The sequence below is a fragment of the Quercus suber genome, unplaced genomic scaffold (assembly GCF_002906115.3).
Source record: "Quercus suber isolate HL8 unplaced genomic scaffold, Cork oak 2.0 scaffold_115, whole genome shotgun sequence".
In the NCBI taxonomy this organism is placed as follows: Eukaryota; Viridiplantae; Streptophyta; class Magnoliopsida; order Fagales; family Fagaceae; genus Quercus; species Quercus suber.
Genome location: NW_027069580.1, coordinates 1,325,470 through 1,349,802, shown reverse-complemented (window position 1 = coordinate 1,349,802; position 24,333 = coordinate 1,325,470). Strand labels below are relative to the sequence as shown.

General features: G+C 38.1%; 1 protein-coding gene across 1 annotated transcript; it reads right to left on the bottom strand.

Annotated features, from left to right (window-relative positions):
- Window positions 1–10,111: 10,111 nt before the first annotated feature.
- On the bottom strand, window positions 10,112–13,399 carry LOC136068455 (uncharacterized). The gene is made up of 2 exons (XM_065775613.1): window positions 13,273–13,399; window positions 10,112–11,025 (listed from the first exon to the last, which is right to left on the bottom strand). The coding sequence occupies exons 1-2, from the start codon at window positions 13,397–13,399 to the stop codon at window positions 10,112–10,114; spliced, it is 1,041 nt and encodes a 346-aa protein (XP_065631685.1).
- Between the last annotated feature and the right edge of the window lie 10,934 nt (window positions 13,400–24,333).

The window sequence follows — 24,333 nt, the reverse complement described above, 5'->3', positions numbered from 1 at the left end:
CCTCTGTCCAACTCTTAGCCGTTCACGCAATGAGGCTTAGACATTGTAGGCCATTTCCCCAAAATAGTAGGAAACAAGAGATGCTTGTTAGTCGGCACAGACTACTTCACTAAATGGGTTGAAGCCGAGCCCTTGGCAAATATCAGGGACGTGGATGCCAAGAAGTTTGTTTGGAAAAATATTGTCACATAATTCGAAATCCCTCGTACCCTCATCTCGGACAACGGCATTCAGTTTGATAGCAAATCTTTCAGGAGATACTACTGTGACTTGGGAATTACGAATAAATACTCTACCCCAACTTATCTCCAAGGGAATGGACAAGCCAATGTTGTTAACAAGGTCATAGTAAATGGACTTAAGAAAAGGTTGGACGATTCGAAGGGAAAGTGGGTGGAAGAGATGCCACATGTCCTCTGGACATACCGAACCATGCCTCGCAAATCCACCAAGGAAACCCCCTTTTCAATGACTTATGGGGCCGAGGCTGTTATTCCTTTAGAAACTGGCTTCCCTACACTGAGGACCAGCTCTTTCAATCCGAGCAATAACAATGAGTTGCTAGAAAGGAGCTTAAACTTTATTGAAGAAAGGAGATAGAATGCAATGGTTCAATTGGCATACTACCAACACAAACTTAAGTAAGGTTATGATGCCAATGTAAAGCTGAGGCCATTAGTGCCTGGTGACTTGGTATTGAGAAAAGTTCTAGGTACTGCAAAGAACCTAGCGTAAGAAAAGTTAGGGCCCAATTAGGAAGGACCATATCGCATCACCTCGGTGGCTGGTATAGGAGCATATTTTCTAGAAGACTTAGACGAGCATGTAATACCACGCCCTTGGAATGTAAACAACCTGAAGAGGTATTATTATTAATAAAAGTTTCCTTTATCAATATCTTCATTTGTTGTATAAAGGCATTGTATTCCCTGTTATTCTTTCTTTCCAAGTGTTAAACAGAACCTTAATCATGCTTGAGTCCTAGGACCAGATGCTTTGCGGAAATTAACATTCTATGACATCTTTGTAAGTGATTAAACAGAACCTTAGTCATGCCTGGGTTCTCGGACCAGATGCTTTGAGAAAATTAACACTCTATGACATCTTTGTAAGTAATTAACAAAACCTTAGTCATGCCTAAGTCCTCGAACCAGATGCTTTAGGGAAATTAACATTCTATGACATCTTTGTAAATGATTAAACAGAACCTTAATCATGCCTGAGTCCTCGGACCAGATGCTTTGGAGAAATTAACACTCTATGACATCTTTGTAAGTATTAAACAGAACCTTAGTCATGCCTAGGTCCTCGGACCAGATGCTTTGGAAAAATTAACACTTTATGACATCTTTACAAGTGACTAAACGAAATCTTAATTATGCATGTCTCCTCGGACCACAAACTTCAGGGAAAACCAACATTCTATGATACCTATTTGTTTTTCACTAAGTGTCAAAACAAATCTAAGGTCATAACCAACTCCTCAGACTAGTGGCCTTGAGCAAGTTAAAGTCCTTGATCATTTATCCAAGTTTTGGGCAGAATCAAGAATATCTCCCCCTTTTTTCCTTTTTTACAAAGTTTATTACTTATCTTTATTAGATTCAGCCTTCATTGCAAAAGGGTCAATTCAAGGTACAAATATGGGGTAAATATCTTTGTTGCAGATACTTAGTCAAGTTACTTAAATTGGTAGCAAGGTGTTGTTGTTGGTTTTTATTAAAGTTAGGGTGGCAACAGTTCAATTTTATTTGCTATAATAGCAAGCCTGAAAGCATACGAAGTAGTGACACAAAGGGTAGCAAGAAAAGTCTATTCATTAATTAAAAGAAGATGCATTACAAATTGTGGCAGAAGCCACAAGAAGAGAAAATGACAAAAAGGTATAAATAAAGAAAAATCCTACAACTACTTTGCTGTTGGTTGAGGGCTCTCTTTGGAATCAGCTGCCTTAAGCTTAGCATCCTTGGCTCTAGACTTGGACTCAACTTCCTTAGCCTGGGAGACCACATCCTTAATCGTGAGGGTATCCTCAGAATGAGTGTCTTTGGCTAAGGGCAGGACCTCTTTACCCTTACCTGCCCCTGTGGGGGCTTCAACACCAAGAGTAAGATCTTGGACACTGAAGACCTGCTCAGGGAGAGGGAGGGGCAGAGCAGTAGGAGAAAGGTCCGCTAGAGTCTCTCGGATATATTCAGGAAAGAATGTCCTCTCAGCTCTCTTTAGCTCGAAGTTAGTAGGGACCCCTGCACTGTTGAGCACCTCTATCCAGGTCTCAACGCAGTAATCCCTACAAACTTCAGCTACCTCCTCAGCCAACCTTTTTTCTGTCTCCCCTACCCCACGTTCGTAGGATGCTTTCACCGCAGCTTCGGTGGTTTCCTTGGTCACTCGAGCTGCCTTTTTAGCTGTGTCTTTGACCTTCTGCAACTCGGCCCTAAGATCCAGAACTAGCTATTTTTGGGTGGCCAAGTTCAACTTTGTAGTGTAGAGTAGTTTTTGCTGGTCCTCGACTTAGGCCTCCGCAGTTTTCAGACCAGTAAGGGCACTCTGACGTTCCCTTTTGGATGTGGTCAACTTGTTGGCCAGCTCTGTATGCTCTTCTTTCAGGGCTCTGAGAGCCTTCTCAACCTCAAAACAGGTATGAGCCTCGACCTTAACCTCATCATGGGCATTCTTGACCCATTCCTTAGCCACGTAAATCTGCTGGGTAAGCTGCGTGAAAGTAGCAAAGAGGTCACCAAAAAAAAAATGTACATATATAAATAAATGTGCATCTTGGTGTTTAACAAAAAAAGGATGTTGGCCGGCTTACTATTGTGAGGTCCCTCTTCAATGACATAAAAATGTTTGGCTGCCTAGTGCGCCTGAGGCCCTCAATGTCTCTTAGAAGGAGAAAAGGTTGCCATAAAGCCTCAATGAGGTGGGTAGCGTGCCCCCTTTGAGACTCCCAGATTATGGCATCCCAAGAAATGGGAGCACCCTTCAACTCTAGCCGAGGGGCCCAATAGCGCAGCCCTCGGTGAACCTCTGCCTCATCCTGGCTCTTCACAGACTTGGCCCTCTTGTCCTTGAGGTCTTTAGTCTTCTTCTGTTGTTTAGACCCCTTTTGAGGGGCTAGTTCACCTTCTTCCAGATCCTCAACTGACCTCTTCTTCCTTAGATTCGGATTGGCTTGCAATTCGAGGTCAGTGGGGGCCGAGGGAGGAGGAGGAAGACTTGGAAAAACTTAGGTCTTGGGCACTTCTTTTAAAGATGACCCCTTGTTCCTGTTGGCTAGTAGACCCTTTAAGCTGGCCCTCGACTTCAAGGCCATACCTTCTTCTTCGGCTTCTAAGCTAGTTTCTACCTAAGTAACTATTAACGCCAAAGAATGTGCAGCGAAAAGTCTATCTAACTCAGCCTCAAAGTCTGAGAGATTTACTGGCCTTTCTAGCACTTCACCCTCTTCCTCAAAGTGAAACTGATCGATCTTGGTGTCAAGAGAATGGCGAGAAGAGGCTGACTCCTCTCTCAAAGCAGCTACTTATTGAGGAATGCGTTGAAGAGGCTACTGAACAGGAGGAAGATCTCTCCGAGCCAAAAACCCCGGCTTGGAGACGTCTATCCGAGCTAGTCTAGAGCTTCCAGGCCTTATTGCTTGGCCTGTGTCCTTGAATATGCAAGGCAGGGGCACATAATCCAAAATTAGGTGATCGGCCCGTAGCTATCCGTCTTCGCTTACGAATATCTCTGACCTCAGTAGGTAGTTGGGAACCAGAACGTTGGTCAAAATGATCCTCGAAGCAATGTGGCTTTTATCTGCAAAACATCTGAGAAGGAAATCATGATTAGACCAATGAAAATTACCATCAAAATAAGATGAAGTGTTAAAAATGAAAGGGCTAAACCCCTTGTCCAAAGGAACTGATCCTAGGGTACCCCACATGGGTCTCATGCCCGAGTTGGGTAGGGAAGACCGTCGTGCCACTCCCCGGAGGCGACCAAGTAGTCATCCTTCAAGCCCTTGTTGGACTTAGGAAGGCAGAATATCAACCTAATAACATCGGACCAGGACTTAAGGTAATATCCCGCGCTAGCAAGGGAATGGCACTCATACATATGAACGATGTCATGCCATGTGAGCCCTAAGTTCATCTGATTGTTCAGAGCATCTACACTCCCTAGGACTTTAAACAGATTAGGAGCACACTGATGGGGACACAACCTATGATTGAACAGGTTATCTCTGGTTATCCTACCCATGGGAAGAGCCATTCCACCCTCTATAAAGGCGATCATTGGAATAACAACTTCGCCTTCCCCTCTGTCCGCATATACTTGGTCCAAGGCGCAATATTGTAGGCCTACTCCCTGTAGGATATGGTATTTGGCCCTAAGACCCTCCATACCGGCCAAAGAGTCTACTAAGTGCTTGAATCTACCCATCTAGGTAAACGTAGATTACGCAAAGGAAGTTTTCTAAAAAAGAAGGAAGGCTGAGGAGAAAAAGAAATTTTGAAGAGATAGACACTTACAAAAGCAAGTGAGTGTATTAGATCCTAAACCTTTAGGAAGATCTTTTGGAAATTTCCTAAGGAAAAGAGTTTTGGAAACTCAGGAGTTTAGTGAGTTGGAGTGCTTGAGATCTTTAAAAAACTTGAAAATTTGTAAAGTAAAGGGAGAATGATCTCCTTCAAGGCTTTATATAGAGGGTGAAAATGAGTGGGAGTTATCCCGCTCAAAATTCCAAGAGAAAGATCAGCCGTTGGATCTGTGCCTTACCATTAGATCTAGGGAACAAGGCGCCGCTTGGAGTAATTAAGGGGGCCTCACGGACTTCGAAGCGTCAGTAGCAATCATGGAACACGCAAAATGGTGATTTCACATGTGTGAACCAGAGAAATAAATGGTTTTGTCTCTTAAAAATCAAAACCCCACTTTTTCTCCTCGGAGGAGAGGGAAAAACTGAAGTTTTAAGGGGCTATTTTAGGGATAAGAGCCCAAAATTATATATTGGGCCTTGGGCTTTGTCCGAGGACGTTAACAGGTCCGAGGAGGGATAAATAGTTATAAGGGATTCCAGTTTAGAGTCTCATAAATAAGAAATGAATAGAAGGCGGTCCAAGGAGGAATTCCTCCTCGGGTATGATAAATATCACTCAGATGTGTATTCCAACGATGAAAGCAACCTTCATAGAGCCCCAGTGATAGAGACGTGCCTCACAAACATACTAGAAGGAAGGGAACCCAAAAATATCTAAGGAAAAGCTGCTGCCACTGCATTAAATGCACTGCAGCTATTTTTCTAACCGCATTTATGTGGAAAAGACCCCTGAACAGTGCTGCCTTGGCTACCACAACTCACAAAAAGTCAAAGAGAGTATCTAATGGGATGGGCACTCAAATAAGGGCTCAAATGATCAATAAGTGTAGGATTAGGATGGTCCAATGGGGATTATATAATGTAAAAGACCCTCCATGAGGAAGGGAAACAGAAAATTAAGAAAGAAACACTGTAGCAATTTAAAACCAGACTTGTAATAAAGCTTTAAAAGCAATACCTAAGAGTCAGTCTCCTCGAATTTGGCCGAGGACATTTTTCTTTAGTGAACGTCTATTATTTTTCTTTCTTCGTCATCAAAATCCATTGGTTTGTTACTTAATTCACTAAAACCCAGTTTTTCAACCCATTTTTTGCAAATTTATTGTTTTGGGCTTTTTAGGCTTGAGTCCATACACCTTTTGGGCTAAAAGTTCAAATTAGGTCCTTACAATACTCAATAATTCACTTGGCACAAAATTAAAAATTATATGGGACACATGGCACAAAACTAAAAATCCAATTAAAATCTAATTAGATTTTCTCTGAGATTTGGCTAGTAATATACATAATAGTATGTAACATGGTCAATTGTAATGATGCTATTGATCTTAAGCTTAGGTTATTAAACAATTTTCATGATATTGTTTTAGACTATAATCATACATATATATATATGTGTGTGTGTGTGTGTGTGTGTGTGATTATATTTTTGTTCACTTTTAACAAAATAACAAAATGCTAAATTTAACACACTGAAAACTATTGAAAATGAGATTTAACGAAATCTTAGGTTTATTTTTCTTATTTTGTTGGATATTTAAAGGGATGCTTTGCATCAAATTAAGCTACCTTTCAAACTACAAAAATAGCTAGAGATGACAAGAAATCTAGATGCTAAGGAGAAAATAAAATAAAATTGTACAATAGACAGATAGAAACACAACTTGATGTTCTTGTGTAGTGCGCTGTTGTACCTTTTGTTGATTTAAAAGATAAAAATAAAAAGAACATGAGTAAGAAACAGAAAAATTGAAGAGCCATTATGGCATAGCAAAATAAAATTTACTGGGTTCAACATCTTATCATCTTCATAGGTGACATAAAAGAATACATTATTTTCCAACATTGCCTCTTTACCTTGTTGCTTATACTTGAATGTCCCAATTCAACACAATTAACACCAAATAACATAGTGAAATGATACACAAAATAACAGAGCATAATGATACAAAAAATAATAATTCTTCTCACAAAATTGGGATACCTACGTACCTAAATATAAGATCAATCCACTCATTTAAATACAAATTTCAAGAGATTTCAATAAAGCGAAAACTATACCTTGTTTTACTTCTTCTCAGGCTTGGATTGCTTTAAAGGATTTGTCTTTCCACCTACAAACCAAGAAAATAAAAATTATAAGTTGTGCTTAAATTAATCAAAATACCTAATTTGAAGTATTTCCTTAAATTTCATGATTTCCGAACTATTAAATAGTGAAAATAATTTTGAAGCAACTCCTTGAATTCCATGATTTCTTAATTGTTAAATAGTGAAATGGTGTTTTGAACATGATTTCTTAGTTGGACTATTCAGTCTTCACAATGTTGTTAAATGTTTGCAACAAAATTAAGAAATTTAGTAGGACATGTGGCACAAAATTAGGCCTCCAATTTTGAATTTTCTTGCTAGAAGCATCAAATATTGAGTGACAAATATAAATTGCAAACAACAATGTCTAAGCTGAATTTCAAACATTTTCGAAATGAGTAAGAAAATGAAACTTACATCTAGAATGGACATTAAAAGTAGAAACTTCAATTTATGTAGTTGGTTCAACAAATAAGTCTATAAATCAATGGACAATTTGAATAGATGTTGCTTTAGATATTAATAAAACACACACATACAAAACAAAACCCTACTGCAAGAAATAAAACATCATATTTTTGAAGTGTGTGAGAGTCAAATTAATTCTTCCTTCAAAAGGACGTTGAAAACTTTATGATTATATACAAAGCTCGAATAAAATGCTAAATTTGATCGTCCCTATTAGCATACCAAAAATAAATCATATCATCTGGCGTTAATAATAAGAAAATAAGGAGTAAAAAATACATCACTATAATTGCCAAGAGAGTTCCCCAATTATATGAAAATTCTCTAGTTGCCCTCCGTAGTCATTAGTCCTTATCCCTTACTTCCTTTCTAACAGTTGAATCAAAATGGAAGCCAACAAAAGTCATGTTATAAGAGTAAAATGGAATTCTAATTTGAGTTTCTCTCAGCTTCACCTATTATTATATATATAGATATATAGATGGGTAACGATGATCACACACTCATTATTGTACACTTACTATGCACACACTGCCTCATGAGTTGAATTCAGATTTTTAAAACACAATTTCAAAGGGAGGAGGTAACAAATAAGAAGGTGTGAAAAAATCGGAAATCGGAATGTCTATAACATTACTCGTCTATAAATCCTATTCAATTGCCTTGAAATATCACTTTCTTAAAAATAGACAATGAAAATTACTATGCATAGCTCATATATTGGAATTAGTAATATTTAGTTAGGCTCTAGCGTCCATGTTGAATAATTCCAGTCAGGCCTTCTAGACTCTCGTTTGTACATTTAGCTGCATGTGCTTGATATTTTCCTCGTCCAGCACTCCTAATGTCCCCAAGATTAAGTTCAAACTTCAAACGTTAACAAGAAAAGTTTTAAACATTACCCCAAAACACAACCCTCCAAACAAAGGAGCTATGCAACGTAAATTTCAATGCTACCATATCTTTATATTACATATATATATATATATATTGGTAAACTTTACATTACATATATGCGTGTGTGTGTATATATATATATATATATTCGTACATCTCAAATTGAACCTTAGCCATCACCTTCACATTTTTTTTCCTAGCTCTAAATCCCAAACCATGGCTAGCCTAAAATTCACATTCCTTCAAATTCTTGTGATCTTTTACACAATCATCAAACATTGGGAGTCAAACTCCAAAGCAATGGCCCCAAAAATTCTGGCTCCTCATCATAATTCCCCAACACCTACTTCATCATCCCATAGTCCGGGTTCAGGTCCTAAACAAGAACCCACTTCTCCTAAACAAGAACTTACTTCTCCTTCCTATCATCCAAGCCCAGGTTCTAATTTCTAAACATGAACCCATTTCACCATCCTATCATCCTAGTCCAGGTCCTAAACAAATACCCACTTCTCCTTCCTATCATCTGGGTCCTGGTCCTAAACAAGAACCCATTTCTCCTTCCTATCATCCTCATCCAAGTCTTAAACAAGAACCAACTTCTCCTTCCTATCATCCTAGTCCAGGTCCTAAACAAGAACACACTTCTCCTTCTTCACCAATCATGCCCTACCCACGTGCACCTGCTCCAGAATCCAGCTCTTTGAAGCCTGTATCACCAGCACTAAACCCAGTTCCCTATTCATCTAAATGGATCAAGGCTGCCTATTGGTCATCATCTGATTCATTCCCAGTATCCTCCATTCATAACTCGTACTTCACCCATATTTACTATGCATTCCTCTTGCCCCAATGGCGACTCTAGTAAATTTTTTCAAGGTGTTCATCAACAAGCATAAATTACACAATCTAATAAAAAGAAAATTTTATATATTGACAGCAACAACAATCAAAAAATACATAAATACATAAAAGTTACAATTGTCTTCTACGAGTTTTCATATTTTGAAATCGTTGCATACTAGTCTCATTATCAATGCTACAAGTTACATCTTTTTCAATATACACAACCAAGCAATCATTCATCCATTGATCTCTCATTCGATTGCGCAGTTCATTCTTTATATATTTCATTGCTGAAAAACTTCTTTCTACTGTTGTAGTAACAACTGGAAGGGTCAAAGCTAGCTTCACAAGCAAGTAGGCTAATGGATAAGTCTCGTGTTTCCTTGTGCTCACTAACTTTTTAGCAAGTTCACTAACTCCTTGAAGCTCTAAAAAGAAGTCATTGCTACGCATATCAAAAATGTAATTCTGCAGTTGAGAGTCAAGTGCCAAAATATTTGTCCCAAGAAAATCAGAGGGATAGAACTTAGCTAGACGTATCAACTTTTCCTTATTGAAAGCCACAAATGAATTACTTAGATTTAAGCAAGCCATACAAAGTAGCAAATCGGTATTCGCCTCAGAAAAGCGATTGTTAAGCTCTTGAAGTTGCATATCTACGACTGTGTAGAATAGCTCAACACAATAATGATATAAATTTGAATTTTTTTGAGTGTTGCGTCGTGGCCTCCCACTAACTACAAATATCGCTTCCATGTCCAAGATAGGAATATCATGTGAGGTACAAAATAAAGATATTTCATCCAATAAAGATGCCCATCCATCATTTCTAATCACTTGCAATCATTGCTTAGACACTTTAACAAGATCCATAGCATTTACTATATCTTGAAAAAAAAAAAAAAAAAAAAAAAATGTGTAATGCTATTGACAACTCATTTGCGATCCCTAAAATATTTTTCATCAAGTGTAGAGCAAAGACAAATTCAAAAGAGAGAATTGACATCATAATAGATCGAGATTCAACTTTTTGGTCAGAGAAGCCATCTTCTTCAATAATCTCTAATACATCAACAACAGTAGAGAACATCAAAATCAAGTTGAGAATAGTCTCATAATATGATCCCAACGTGTATCACCAGGACGTTTAAGATTTGTTTCTTGATTCAAACCTTGCCCACTTCTGCGTACAGCATTCTCTAAATCTTCTTTAATTTTGACAAATTATGTGTCTCGAAGAGCATCTCGTCTCTTACAAGAGCCTCCAACAACAATTACTAAATTACTAACCACATAAAAAAATTCAGCAATGTTAATCTGATTTTTAACAACAGCAACAAGTGTTAATTGAAGTTGATGAGCAAAACAATGGACATAAAATGCTGACTTGTTCTCTTTCAAAATTAAAGTTTTGAGTCCATTGATATCACCTTGCATATTACTAGCCCCGTCATAACCTTGCCCATGTAGGTTCGATAAACTCAAATTAAGTTCACAAAGTAAACATTCAATAGCATGTTTGAGTGACAAAGTGGTGGTACTTGCTACATGTACAATACCAAGGAACCGCTCTATTCCTTCTTTGTTCACATAACGAAGAACGAGGGCCATTTGTTCTTTCACTGAGATATCATGTGACTCATCAACTAATATTGTAAAGAACCCATTGTCAAGATCCTTGATGATGAATTTGGATGTTTCACGTGCAATTGCATTCACAATGTCTTTTTGAATATCAAAGGGGGTAAGCTTGCAATTTTTCCAAGACTTTTGCAACACTTCATTGATAGATTCATTGTGATCCCCCAAAAATTGTAAAAGCTCAAGGAAGTTTCCTTTATCACTTGAACCTTGAGATTCATCATGATCACGAAAAGCTAATCCTTGGAATAAAAGGAATTTTATGCAATCAACTATTGCATTTAATTGAATCTGATATTCAGTTTTATTTTGTTTTGATTGCTTAACAAAAACACTTTGAATGTGTTGCTTTTCCTTCAGTAGATCTTCACTCTTCTTGACAGCTTGGTTATGAGCACTATTAACTCCTCCAAGATAGGAATCTAACTTCACAAGCTGATTCCAAAGTTTGAATCCCTTCGTTACAAAAGTCTCTCCTCCTCCTTGCTTACCAACATCTTGCCCAAATAGGTAGCAATAAAAACAAAATGCCGCATCTTTGTCTATACTATATTCCAACCACTTTTTATTTACATACCAATCCGATCTAAATCGATGGGGCTTTCCAGAAAAATATGATATAAGGTAATCATGAACAGGTGGTTGACATTGGCCTTTTGTTAAATAATATCTTCTTATTTCATCATGATTATTAGGATGATAAGATGATATCTTTTGTCATAGCCCAGGATCTGAAGGAAGACTTTCTAAGTTAAAGTCAATACGAATTCGCTTAGAAGATGAAGATGAATCTTGCACAAGAAATGAATCTTGCATAGGAAATGAATCTTGCACAAGAGATGAATCTTGGGTATGTGGTTTTCTTATCAAATATTTGTCCATAATTCTAGCAAAAGAATAAACAATAAACTATAAGTTCATTTGAAATATTAATAAAATTATTAATTATTATTGTTTATTTGTTTCATTAATTTGTTTTTCTTTTATAAATTATAATTTGTTCTATTGTTGTTTCATTAATTATAAAATTATTAATTGTTATTTAGCTTAACATAATTTAATTTATTTGTCTTTTATAATTGTAGGGACCAGATTTGGGCTCTTCTTCAAGTTGAGAGAGTAGGCCCAGATCCAGCTTGCCCTTCAATGAATTTATAGAGAGTGGGCTCAAGAACTAGGCCCTAGTAAGGGGTACAACTGCCCTGCATGGTTGCATGTGAATTTATCAACTTAAACATGGATTGGGATGCACAATGATGTTCCTTGGACTGGTCTTCCGAAGCTTGATGTTCTTATTACTTCTTTTAAGATTGATTACAAAGGTTCAGAGAGCACAGGTTACTACAGAACTTCTTAATGCCGATCTCCCGTCCCCCTTTCAAGAGAGGCTCCTTACGTTATATACCTCTCTAAACTGATCCTAACCCTCCATTTGTTGATCAGTCAGGCCATCACTTGAGAGCCTGTCCCATCAGCCGCATCCCCATTCTTCCAGTGGGTTGCAGCACCCAAGGCAGCACTGTTCAGGAGTCCTGTCCTCATTAATGCGGCCAGGACGTTAGTTGAGGGCATTCAATGCAGAGGTGACAGCTCGCCTAAGGCCTGCTCCTTCGCCGTGCTCCCGTCGCCGATGCGTGGCACTGGACCCTCTCCTTCTCGGATATTCAAGAAGACCCCTCTTTGGTGGGGTGGTGCTCGTGTTCTTCCGAGGTCTCGGATGCCCGAGGACGGAGCCATCCTCGGATATGTTCCTCGGAGGCCGGTCCTCGCGCTTTCATCCTCGGACCCCTCATGCATCCTCGGCGTGGGCCCCTGGGCCTGGCTTGGAATGGGCCAAGGCTGCCTGATTTTCTGACCCCACAATAATGTATTAGTTAATTTACTTATACAGCTTTAATTATTTTTATTTAGCGTAACAATAAACTATATTGCTTTAATTTGTCTGTTATTAATTAAATTGCTTTAATTTGTTATATTGTTTAGCCCCTTATGCATATTACACTAGAAGAGCCGGACATTACATATTTTATGTGCAGCACAATAATTAAAGCAGTGTAATGTGTAACACATTACACTACTTTAATTATTGTTTATCCGGCCCCAGCCCATCAGCCCATCTATCCCCTTCCACTCAACAGACAAGCACATGCCTGATGCCCCAATCACAATAGTCTGCCAATCAAAAAATTTCACAATCACAATACACATTACACTAAAAGACAATCAATATTTCACCAACACCAACACCAACACACTGACCAACACCAACAGATAAGATAAAGCCAAATTCAAAAAGACAAAAAAAAAAAAAAAAAAAAAAAATTTTTTTTTGGTGCAAGGGCCACGGCCCCCCCAAGGGGCAACGTGGCTCCGCCCCCTGGAGAACAATACCTCTATGTTCAGGCATGGGCGGCAGATTTTCACCCTAATGTAGCCAAAGTTACAAACATCGTACCGCGGTATGGATCCGTTTACGTTAGATACGGTGACTAGTTCCGCCATTCAGGGGAGGTTTGCTCGTGTGTTCAAATTAATATGGCCAACCCCTTACCTAAACGTGTCAAAATTGGTTCCTTTTGGCAAGATATTGTTTATGAGAACGTTCTGGAGCTCTATTACCGTTGTGGGAAAGTAGGGCACAAGGATGTGCATTGCTCCAAAGCTAGAGAAGGAGCCACGAACACGTCGACTCATGCAGTCACTCTATGTTGGATAATGGGATGGCTAAGAATGACCATTCTCACATCCCATGGAAAACAGTGCAGACTCGTCGACCTCAACCAAGTGGGACCAATAAGGAAACGCCTCTATGGCTAATGATGAGATCATACGACCCTCGTCCACCAAATTCCCAACGTGTCCAACCTTCATCCTTTAACTTCCAAGTGTTGCAAAATCAACAAGACGACTCGGTGTTACAAATTTAGAAAGACGACTCGATGACCCCAGCTAGATTTCACAGCGTCGATGTGGCATTGCATGGTGAAAATTGTGAATTATAGCTGCTACATGAGAAAAGCATGGCTTGCATGCAATCCCACCACACGAACAGCTATCCTAGACCTCCTTAGGTAAGTCCACATACTCACCCACCAAGTGAATTGTTGTATAAAGCCGACTTTGTTCTCATCGCGCCAAAATAGAGCACACTAACTACTAACCATGGCACCTTCGTTAGACCAACAATCCACAACCCCCACCCCGATCGACCCAGACCTACAATTCACACCACCTCCTTTAGGAAGCCCGAGCCACCCATCCCGCCACTCTATGCACACACAATCCCCAACTCCCAATGACCAAGCTCTAGGGATGGGAAACCTCGAACAGATTTGGAGCTGCCTCTCCTTAAAAAACTCCAACAAGGAAATAGTGAGTTATGTTTGCATCCCGGTACACCTATGGGCAATGATGGCATGGAACCAGGTGACACAGACACCTAGTCTGCCACTTCACCTCGAACCATCACCTCAAAACGAACCTCGACTGTTAACGTGTATAATATAGTGGACTTTAGGCCTAGTTAGATTACTTGTATAGCACACATCTTGTACTACACATCTTGTACTACACTTTACTTGTACTGCACACATATGCCTCCTATATAAAGACATATATATATATATATATATTCTTTAATCAAGAAATACAATACTATTACATTCAGTATTTCTAACATAATATCAAAGCTATTGTCCTAATACTTTGGTGTGCCGCTCTTAAGCAGTTTTGTCTTCTTGGGTGTCATCTACAGTCGTTGTTGTGAGCAGCACCACTGCCTCCACCGCGACTTTAGTACATCAAAGAACACTGCCTTGCCACCACCACCGCTTCCGCTTCTTCGATTAGACCACAGATTGTACCATTGGAAAGTAATCTCTTCGATCTGCCTTTCTGTGAAATATCCTCTTCATCGAACCTTCCACGTGCCACTAGAATTCTCGGCGTTACTGGCACATGCCTCCACGCGCTACCATACTTTTCACGCACCTCCACGTGCTTCCATGCGCCAGAACTCAGTCTGCTAACGTCTTCAGTTACGCCACGTTAGCCTAGTGACGTCATCATTGCTTGCGTCAGCAACATGTCAGCTTGCTTACGTCAGTATTCAGCAACGATTACGTCATATCCTTTGACCGTTGACCACGTTGACTTTTACTATTGACTTTGACTGGGCCGTTGACTTTGACCGTTGACTTTTCTCCTATTTGACTTTTTCCGTCTAGGTTCTCCTTACCCAATTTTTCACGTAAATTTCATTTTTTGCAGTCTGTTTTTGCATATTGCGTGTCTAAATGAATAAAAATGATATTTTTCTTCCTCGCCCCATCAATACTATATTGGAGGGGAATAAGAATTACTTATCTTTGTCTCAAGCTATGCGCAGTTTTCTTAAAGGTCACATGCTCTGGCATTATTGTATTGGTACAATCACTATTCCTGTCAAGGGGGCAAGTGAAGAAGATGCTGCCTTCCTTAATCGCATGATTGAATGGGATAGTCACAACCACATGATCCTCACATAGATTTGAAACATTTCCATTCCTTCTATCTCCAATCTGTTGGGTAGCTTTGATGATGCAAAATCAGCATGGGATATCTTAGCTGAAAGATACTCCACTACTCACGAATCCATGAAATATCAGTTAGTGGTTGAATTGCATCAACTCAGGCAAGAACCAAGGCAATCCATGAATGACTACTATGATCAACTTTGCTTCATTTGGGACCAAGTTGACCTTTCTGATCCAACTTGGGCATACTCAAAGGGTGTTCAGCAATATGCTACAGTTAGAGATGAATTTCGTCTCTATGAATTCCTGATGTCACTTCACAAGGACTATGAGCCCATTTGAGGTTAGTTACTTAATCGCAGTCCTCCCCCTTCTCTTGATACTGTTGTAAATGAGTTGGTTTGAGAAGAAGCTCGTCTTGCAACCCTTCAAGCCCAGAATAAGCTCAATGTTTTGGCTATTACTCCTTCTGCTCCCCCCATAGAGCATCTTCAGCAATCAGGTGATTCCTTTGGCTCTAGTAATCGTCGTAAGCAGACCAACAAAAAGTTTTGCAACTATTGCAAGTGTCCTGGCCACACCATTAAGACTTGTTACTGTCGCAACAAATCTACTGTTACTGTTGCTAATACTAAGCCTACTCTGCCAATGCCTTCCATTTCAGCTGAGTCCCAGTCTTCTGGATTCACTATCAACCTCTCCTCCACTAAACTATAGGATATCATAGCTTAGGCTGTTCATATGGCTGGTAATGCAACTCTTTCCACTGCTCTTTCAGTTCTACCCGGTAAGTCTCAAACTTGGCTTTTTGATTCTGCCTATTGCAATCACATGACACCTCACTCGTCCTTATTCTCTAAACTTGACCCTGCACCACATCTTCTTAATATTCATATAGCTGATGGTTCCACCATGCATGGGAATAGTCTAGGTTTTGTTTCAACCTCTAACCTCTCTGTTTCTGGTGTCTTCCATGTACCTAACCTATCCTATAATTTGTGCCCTGTGGGACAATTAGCTGAACTAAGATATCACCTTATTTTTTTACTATTCTGGGTGTATTGTGCAGGATCCGAGGACGGGGCAAGAGCTTGGGACCAGTCCTAGAGTTGAGCGTATGTTTTCCGTGGACAATCTTCATCTTCCACCTGTTTCTCCTGTTTCTGTTGTTGCTACTGCTGCTGCAGTTTCTTCCTTACCTTCTCTCGGACTGTGGCATTCCCGTCTCGGTCATGCACCCTCTTCTCGGGTACAATAGTTAGCTTCTAAGGGTTTGTTGGGTTCTGTGTCCAAAGACAATTTTGATTGTACTTCATGCTAGTTAGGAAAACAGTCAGCTTTACCTTTCAATAACAGTAAATCTATTTCTAATAGTATTTTTGAGTTAATTCATTCTGATGTTTAGGGACCTTCTCCTGTTACTAGTATTGGTGGATCTAAATATTTTGTTTTTTTTTATTGATGATTATTCTTGTTATAGTTGGATCTTTCCTATGAAATCTCATTCTGAAATCTTGCCAATATACAGTAACTTTGCAAAAATGGTTGAAACACAATTCTCCAAACGTATCAAAACTTTTCGATCTGATAATTCTCTTGAATATACTAAATATGTTTTTCAAACTCTGTACATTCTTATGGCACTGTACATCATCGAACTTGTCCAGGTACCTCTCAGCAAAATGGTCGAGCCGAAAGAAAGTTTTGTCATATTCTTGACATTGTTCGTGCTCTTCTTCTTTCTACCAAAGTTCTTGCCCCATTTTGGGGTGAAACTGATCTTCATGTTGTTCATGCTATTAATTGTATTCCAAGCGCTATCATCCCCTGGGCCCCTTTTAGGCTCCGTATGAGCGCCTTTTTGGGTCACCCCCTGACTATCATTACCTTCGCTCCTTTGGATCTGCTTGTTTCGTTCCTTTTCAACCTCATGAGCACAACAAACTTAAGTCTCGATCTAGACTTTGTTGTTTTCTTGGCTATGGCAAAACTCAAAAGAGGTATCAGTGTTATGATCCTGTCACTCATCGTCTTCGTGTTTCCCGTAATGTTGTCTTTTAGGAACACCGCTTGTTTGTTGAACTCTCTCACTTTCGTTCTTCTTTGACTATCTCCTCTATTTTAGAAATATTTCCAAATGAGTCTCATGTTCCTTCTACAAATACTCTTGATCCTCCTTTGGAAATCTCTATCCATCGTCCAGATATTTTTGATGCATCTCCTAGACAAGTTGAAAATGAACAGGTTGATGATGAGTTACCCCACCTTGAGCCTGGATCCCCTACTCCTGCTCCACCTAAAGATCCTCCACAAGATATTCCACCTCGCCACTCAACCCGGGTAAGATCCATTCCTATACATTTACTTGACTATCATTGTTACACTACCTTTACTACACTCCACGAGCTTCAAACCTATCGTGAGGCCTCCACTGACCCTTTATGGCAAATTGCAATGAAAGAGGAACTTGATGCATTAACCAAAAACCATACTTGGGATCTGGCTACTCTCCCTCCTGGACAGTCTATGGTTGGTTTTAAGTGGATCTATAAGATCAAGACTCGCTCTGATGGGTCCATTGAGTGCTACAAGGCTCGTCTTGTTGCAAAAGATTTTACAAAGGAGTATGAGATTGATTATGAAGAGACATATGCTCTAGTTGCTCGTATCTCATCTGTTCGTGCCCTCTTAGATGTTGCCGCTACTAGTAAATAGGACTTTTAATGGGGATCTGAGTGAAGAAGTCTATATACAACCTCCTTCTGGTCTTCTTGTTGAGTCAAACAAAGTTTGTCGCCTTCGACGTGCACTTTATGGCCTTAAACAAGCTCCACGAGCTTGGTTTGCCAAGTTCAACTCCACCATCTTTTGCTTAGGTTACACAACCAGTCCTTATGATTCTGCCTTACTTCTTCGTTGTAATGATAAAGGCACCATTTTGCTTCTCCTATATATGTATGATATGATCATAACTGGTGATGACCTCAGTGGCATTCAAGAACTCAAGAATTTTCTCAGTCAGCAGTTTGAGATGAAAGATCTAGGACATCTCAGCTATTTCTTGGGTCTTGAAATCACTCGTTCCACAGATGGTCTTTATATTATTCAAGCCAAGTATGCTTCTGACCTCTTATCTAGAGCTGGACTCACTGACAACAAGACTGTTGACACTCCAGTTGAACTTAATGCGCATCTGACACCCTTGGGGGGAAAACCATTGTCTAATCCCTCTCTTTACAAACGATTGGTTGGCAGCCTAATTTATCTTACAATTACTCACCCAGACATTTCCTATGCTGTTCATTAGGTGAGCCAGTATTTTTCTGCTCCACGATCGACTCATTATGCTACTGTTCTGCGCATTCTTCTATACTTGAAAGGCACTCTCTTCCATGGCCTTTTCTACTCAACTCAGTCTCCTTTTATACTCCACACATTCTCTGATGCTGATTGGGCAGGAGATCTCACTGATCACAGGTCCACTACAGGTTATTGCTTTCTTCTTGGTTTTTCTTTGATTTCTTGGCGAAGTAAGAAACACACTTTTATGGCCCGCTCTAATACTAAAACAGAATATCGTGCCCTTGCTGATACCATATCTGAGCTCTTTTGGCTACAATGACTTCTTAAGGATTTAGGTGTGTCCACATCCTCTACTACTCCTCTTTATTGTGACAACCAGAGTGCCATTCATATTGCTCATAATGATGTCTTCCATGAACAGACTAAATACATCGAGATTGATTGTCATTTTATCCGTTATCATCTTGTCCATGGTGCTCTCAAGCTCTTCTCAATCTCCTTCAAAGATCAACTTGCTGATATCTTCACCAAGTCACATCCTAAGGGATGCCTTCGTGATTTGGTTGACAATCTCAAGCTGGTCTCACATCCACCTTAAGTTTGAGAGGGGCTATTAATGTGTATAATATAGTGGGCTTTAGGCCTAGTTAGATTAATTGTATAGCACACATCTTGTACTACACTTTACTTATACTGCACACATATGCCTCCTATATAAAGGCATCTATGTATATTCTTTAATCAAGAAATACAATACTATTACATTCAGTATTTCTAACATCGACAACTGACCAGAAGTTATGTCCGAGTTCGGCATTCTATGCACCCCTACCAAGCCCCAGTAGGGCACTCAGTTGCACAATTAGTCAGGTAACGGAATGCCCAGGAGAGTTCGACTAGTGTGGAATCATCAAAACGTCTACCCGAAGCCATTTTTACGCTTTCTCGACTTAAGCAAAATCAAAATCGTGATAAGGGAGGATGAACCAAAACTACACATCATCATGTACTCCAGCCCAAGCCTACCATTTATCGTGTCTGTCACGCATTGGGCAAGGCTAAGAGAGCTAGAGCCCATGTACAGGGAAAAGACAACGACAGCTAGACATCAATGCACTACTCAGTCCATAGTGAGGACTCCGAGGACCTAAGGGGTCCTCAATGACTACCTAAACCCTAACTCTTCCTCCATGAAGATGATAGCATGGAATTACCATGGTGCTGGTAATGTAGCTTTTCAGAGTCATGCTTACAAACTGCATCGTAGGCATCATCCACAAATTTTGATCATCGTGGAGCCTTGTATTGTTGAAAAATGGGCGTAGGCTGTTATTAACACCCTTCTGTACACCTATTCTTGAGGGGTGGACCTAACTGGTTTTTCAGGAGGCATATGGATGCTTATGAATGAGAGTATCAATCTCAAGGTGGAGATTCTCACTAATAGTGAGTACAGTATACATGCGCTCGTTAAGGTACTGACCCCATCTCTTTCTTTTCTACTTATTGCCATTTATGCTTCTCCAAATTTTAATAAAAGGAAAACTTTTTGGAACTACTTAAAAAATTTAGCTATAGTAGTTAATTTGCCTCGGGTTTTATTGAGAGAGTTAAATGATATGCTCTCTAAAGATGAAAAAATGGGGGGGGAAAATACAAATAAATAAAGATGATAGTGGGAATGAGAATGTAGAAGCACACATCAACATCATTGACAGTTACATTTTTACTAGTGAGATCTATGTATATTGTAGGCTAAATTCTAGACTAGCTACTCATAGACTAAACTAGGATTGTAATACTTGCAATACAAGTAGGATTGGGATTACTTTACTTACACTATTAGATACAATGAACATATGCTAGAATTATATAACAGACTTAAGCCTTAACTAGGATTAGGCCTTGATATCTCTAACATCTCCTCAAACTCAAGGTGGAAACTTGAACACAACCTGAGTTTGGAAAGAGAGTGAGACCTTGAAAGAAATTGTGACCAAATTAGATGTGGAGTGAACCAAGAAAAACCAAATTAAATGGCATAGACAACAAGCTGCTGGATGCACATGATGAATGAGGTGTACATACTTATCATACTAGTGGAAGCTACCAATCAAAGGTGTCATTTGAAAAAACTCTAATTAAAAATGATAGAGATGTGTGACCAAAGAGAAAGCAAATAATGGTTACTAATTAGAGGCACAATTTGAGTAATGCAACCTAAACATGAAACAGAGGGGTGACTGGAAAGAAAATCATTAAGATAATCTTGTAAGAAAATATCAAATTTGAGAAAGACGCATATGAGGTAGTTCCCATTTTTGTTTACCGAAAAAAAAAAAAAAAGATAAGGAATTAATTAGAATGAGCCTATAGAGTGGCCGACAGCAATAATGAGAGAAATAACGCTGCCATTGATAAGGATAAGTCTACAAAATGACTAAAAATTGTGATGAGAGAAGGAAGTTGGATGGGATTTTGTGATTAAGATATGAATTAATAGAGGCCACAAAAGTTTTGCTCTAATACTATATTAGAAAAGATAAAACATAACTCTTATATCATATTAGTAAATAGCAAGACATAATTTTGATACCATGAGAAAGTGTATAGGAAAATACAAAGGAGAAATTAAAGATGATAAATAAAGAACATAAGAAATTTACGTTGTCCATTATGATATTTACAAGAGAAAACTTTTGATGGCTATATATTTACTATTGAGATCTACATTTTAGAATGAACGTTAACCTGTTAAAAGGTTTTTATAATATGTTAAATCCTAAATTAACCATAGACTAATCTAAAGCTTGAATACTTGCACTACAAGTAATGTTTTACTTACTTTACTTGGACCTTCACTAAGATTGGGTATTGAATCTATTGATATTAATTTCCATCAATCTCCAAACTTTACCAGCCATAAAAAAACAAAAGGGAAATTTTATGCTGTTGCTTCCAGTCATTAGGAGAAACTAGGTCATGGCCTGTTGTGGTGCAACCATCTGATTCAATCTGGGTTGAAACGTTGATCGTGCAACATTGTAGATATATAGTGATGGAAATTACCGAAGTTCTTTTCAATATTTCATATGTCAATCAGTCTTATACCAGTCTTGTCAAAACATTATACACTTCTTTATTGTGCACAATAGGAAAATCTACCATGTGTAAGATAAATAACTAATGTTAAAGAGTGCTGGAATTAATGGGAATTTTTTATTTATTCTGCACAATAGGAAAATCTACCACGTTTTGTGCTATCCTTACAATTAAATGCCTTAATTCCCCTCAAATCTCTTTTCATTTCTTGCGCAATTCCACCCAATCCTCTCCATGAAATTGAGTTCAACCCACTTCTAAATATATGATACTGGTTGAAAGTGGAACAATGCCACGTTCTGCAACAATTATGGGAGATGAACACAAACCGCCTCTTAAAATTCCCTCGAAGTAACTATCATCTAAACCTCCCTGGCATAACATTGAATTTTGCAATGGTTTTACTCTTTCAAGTTGATTTATTTGGTAAGAGAAACTTTAAGGGGACATGGAAGGACATTGAAAAGGAACGGTAAATAGAGGGGAAAAATGAAGAAAGAAAACAAGAAGTCCAATTCGAATAAATAATGCTATGGTTCTAAAAATAAAAAGGAGAGAGGACAAAAAGCACAACATGGCCATTAATGTAGCTTAGGGTGAGTTTGGTTCAACTTTTTGAAATTGACTTTTTGAAAAAGTGGGGGTTTCAAAATGTGTGGTATAAAATTGATTTTTTTTAAAACTGAGTGTTTGGTAAAAACTGATAAAAAGTGCTTTTTGAAAAAATTGAATATTTGGCTAGCACTTATAAAAGTGACTGTTTAAATTGTAAATTACTAAAAATGACAATGTATATATAAGGGAGTTTATTTCATATTTAAATCAACTACTTAATAATACTTACTCAAAAAAAAAAAAAAAAACTACTTATTAATAATAATAATAATAATAATAATAATAATTTATTGTTAACTAAAATTTGTTATAAAAATATTGTTAACTAAAATTTGTTGTAAAAATATTTTAAAGATAACATTACTCTAATATAATTTTTTTTCATAGGCTTACTTTAAAAATATATATATATATATATATATTTGTTCATGCCCTTGCCTCACACCACACGTATAACCAAAACCAACACAACACCTTTTTTCTTTTTCTTTTTTTCCTTTTTCTTCTCAGCCACATTTTCTTCACCATTTGTCTCCTTTATTTCTCCCTTATCTCTATTTTCCTCCACACACTTCTTCACTTTGTCTTCTTTCAAGTTTCAACACCTTTCGGTCAAAAAAGTTTCAACACCTCTAAACTATTACTTCATCAAAGGGGAGAGAGTGAGAAAGATCAAAATGAAAAATAGAGAGATCTCGGCAAACCCAAAGAAAATAAGGAACAACAATGAGAGAGAGAGATGGTCGCCGGTCATTAATTGAAGATTGGATCAAAGCAAAGCAAACGAAAGGGAGATACTGCATAAGGGAAGATTTCTTTATATTCCGATGTTTTTTTGTTTTGCATTTTGAGGAATCCTAATTTGCAAGGGATTTATTTTTAATTTTTTTTTCCTTAGCTGATTTGGGAATTTGTTATAGATTTTTTGTGTGTTTGGATTTGGAAATTTGTTATTGAATTGAACATGGGCTAGACGCTATTTTTTTGTGGTCTTTGTAGAAGACAAGATACCATAACACAATAGCATAGAGGAGCAGAAAAAACCATTGAGCAATTTAGGAAAAAGAGAAACCCACCAACGGTAATATTTTTGTTTTGTGAAAACGCGTTTGTACGTTTTGCAATTGCAGCTCAAAGCTGTCGTGCCAAAACGCGTAAGGCCTCCACATTTCAAAATGCAACTTTTTAGAAAAAATTGCGTTTAAAACCTTACCAAACGCAAATATTATTTTTTGGGTTTCAAAAAGTGCTTTTTGCCAGAGGAAAGTGCAAACAAACAGGCACTTAATAAAATAACATTAATAGAATAATATTATATTCTTATACACTATCTTTATAAGAATATGAGTTTGAGTTTAAGAGGTTTAAAGTCTGTGCTGTGTATCTAAGAGTTAGACCATTTTGGATATACACCGCTGTAAGTTTCTTTAAAAAACCTTCTCCACAAGGAGTGTGAGTTAAAAATACTTAGTATTCTAAAAAATAAATAAAATCATTATAATGCAGTAGAATAACATCTATGAGATTAAAGAAAAAAATAATAATAACTTAAAAACACAAAACTAAATCACATCAACCTAAGTAGATTTCTAATGAACACAAAAATTAATCAACCTAAAATAGAGAAGTAAGAAAAAAATCAACCAAAACATGAAAAAATAATTGAGAGAGAGATAACATTTTTTGTGATGGAAAACTATGCATTAAATGTGAGAAAATTGCAAATTTACAGGAAGAAAATGAGAATTAGTAAAGCCAAAAATAAAGGAAAATAAAGAGATAGAAGAATGGTGATATTAAGGGTCCGTTTGGTTGCCGTAAAATATTTTCTGGAAAATACTTATTTTCTGGAAATGCTATTTTCCGAAAAAGGAAAATATTTTCGAGTGTTTGGTTGTATTATGAAAATTGTTGTGGAAAATATTTTTATGTGTTTGGTTCTATTAGGAAAATGCTATTTTCCTACCATTTTTTCACAATTTTCGGCAACAAATTCCGGCAACAACAACAACAGCAGCAGCAGCAGCAAATTCCAGAACAACAACACAACAACCACAACAACAACAACAACAACAACAATCAGTTCATAAAAAAAAAAAAACAACAACAACAACACAAAACCCACGGACAATCCACCATACACACCACCGCAACGGAAAAAAAAAAAAAAAATCAGAGGAGGACGACGAGATCGAGAGGGCGGCGCGATCGAGACGACGACGAGATCGGAGATGATGATCTGACCCAGAGGAGGACGGCGTGATCTCGGCG

Excerpts from the sequence above, each read along its gene's own strand:
- LOC136068455 (XM_065775613.1), bottom strand. The coding sequence starts at position 13,399 with ATGAAGGTTGGACACGTTGGGAATTTGGTGGACGAGGGTCGTATGATC. Across the intron at positions 11,026-13,272 it reads TGCACTGTTTTCCATGGGAT|ATGTTGGTAAGCAAGGAGGA; the intron begins GTGAGAATGGTC and ends TATTTGGGCAAG.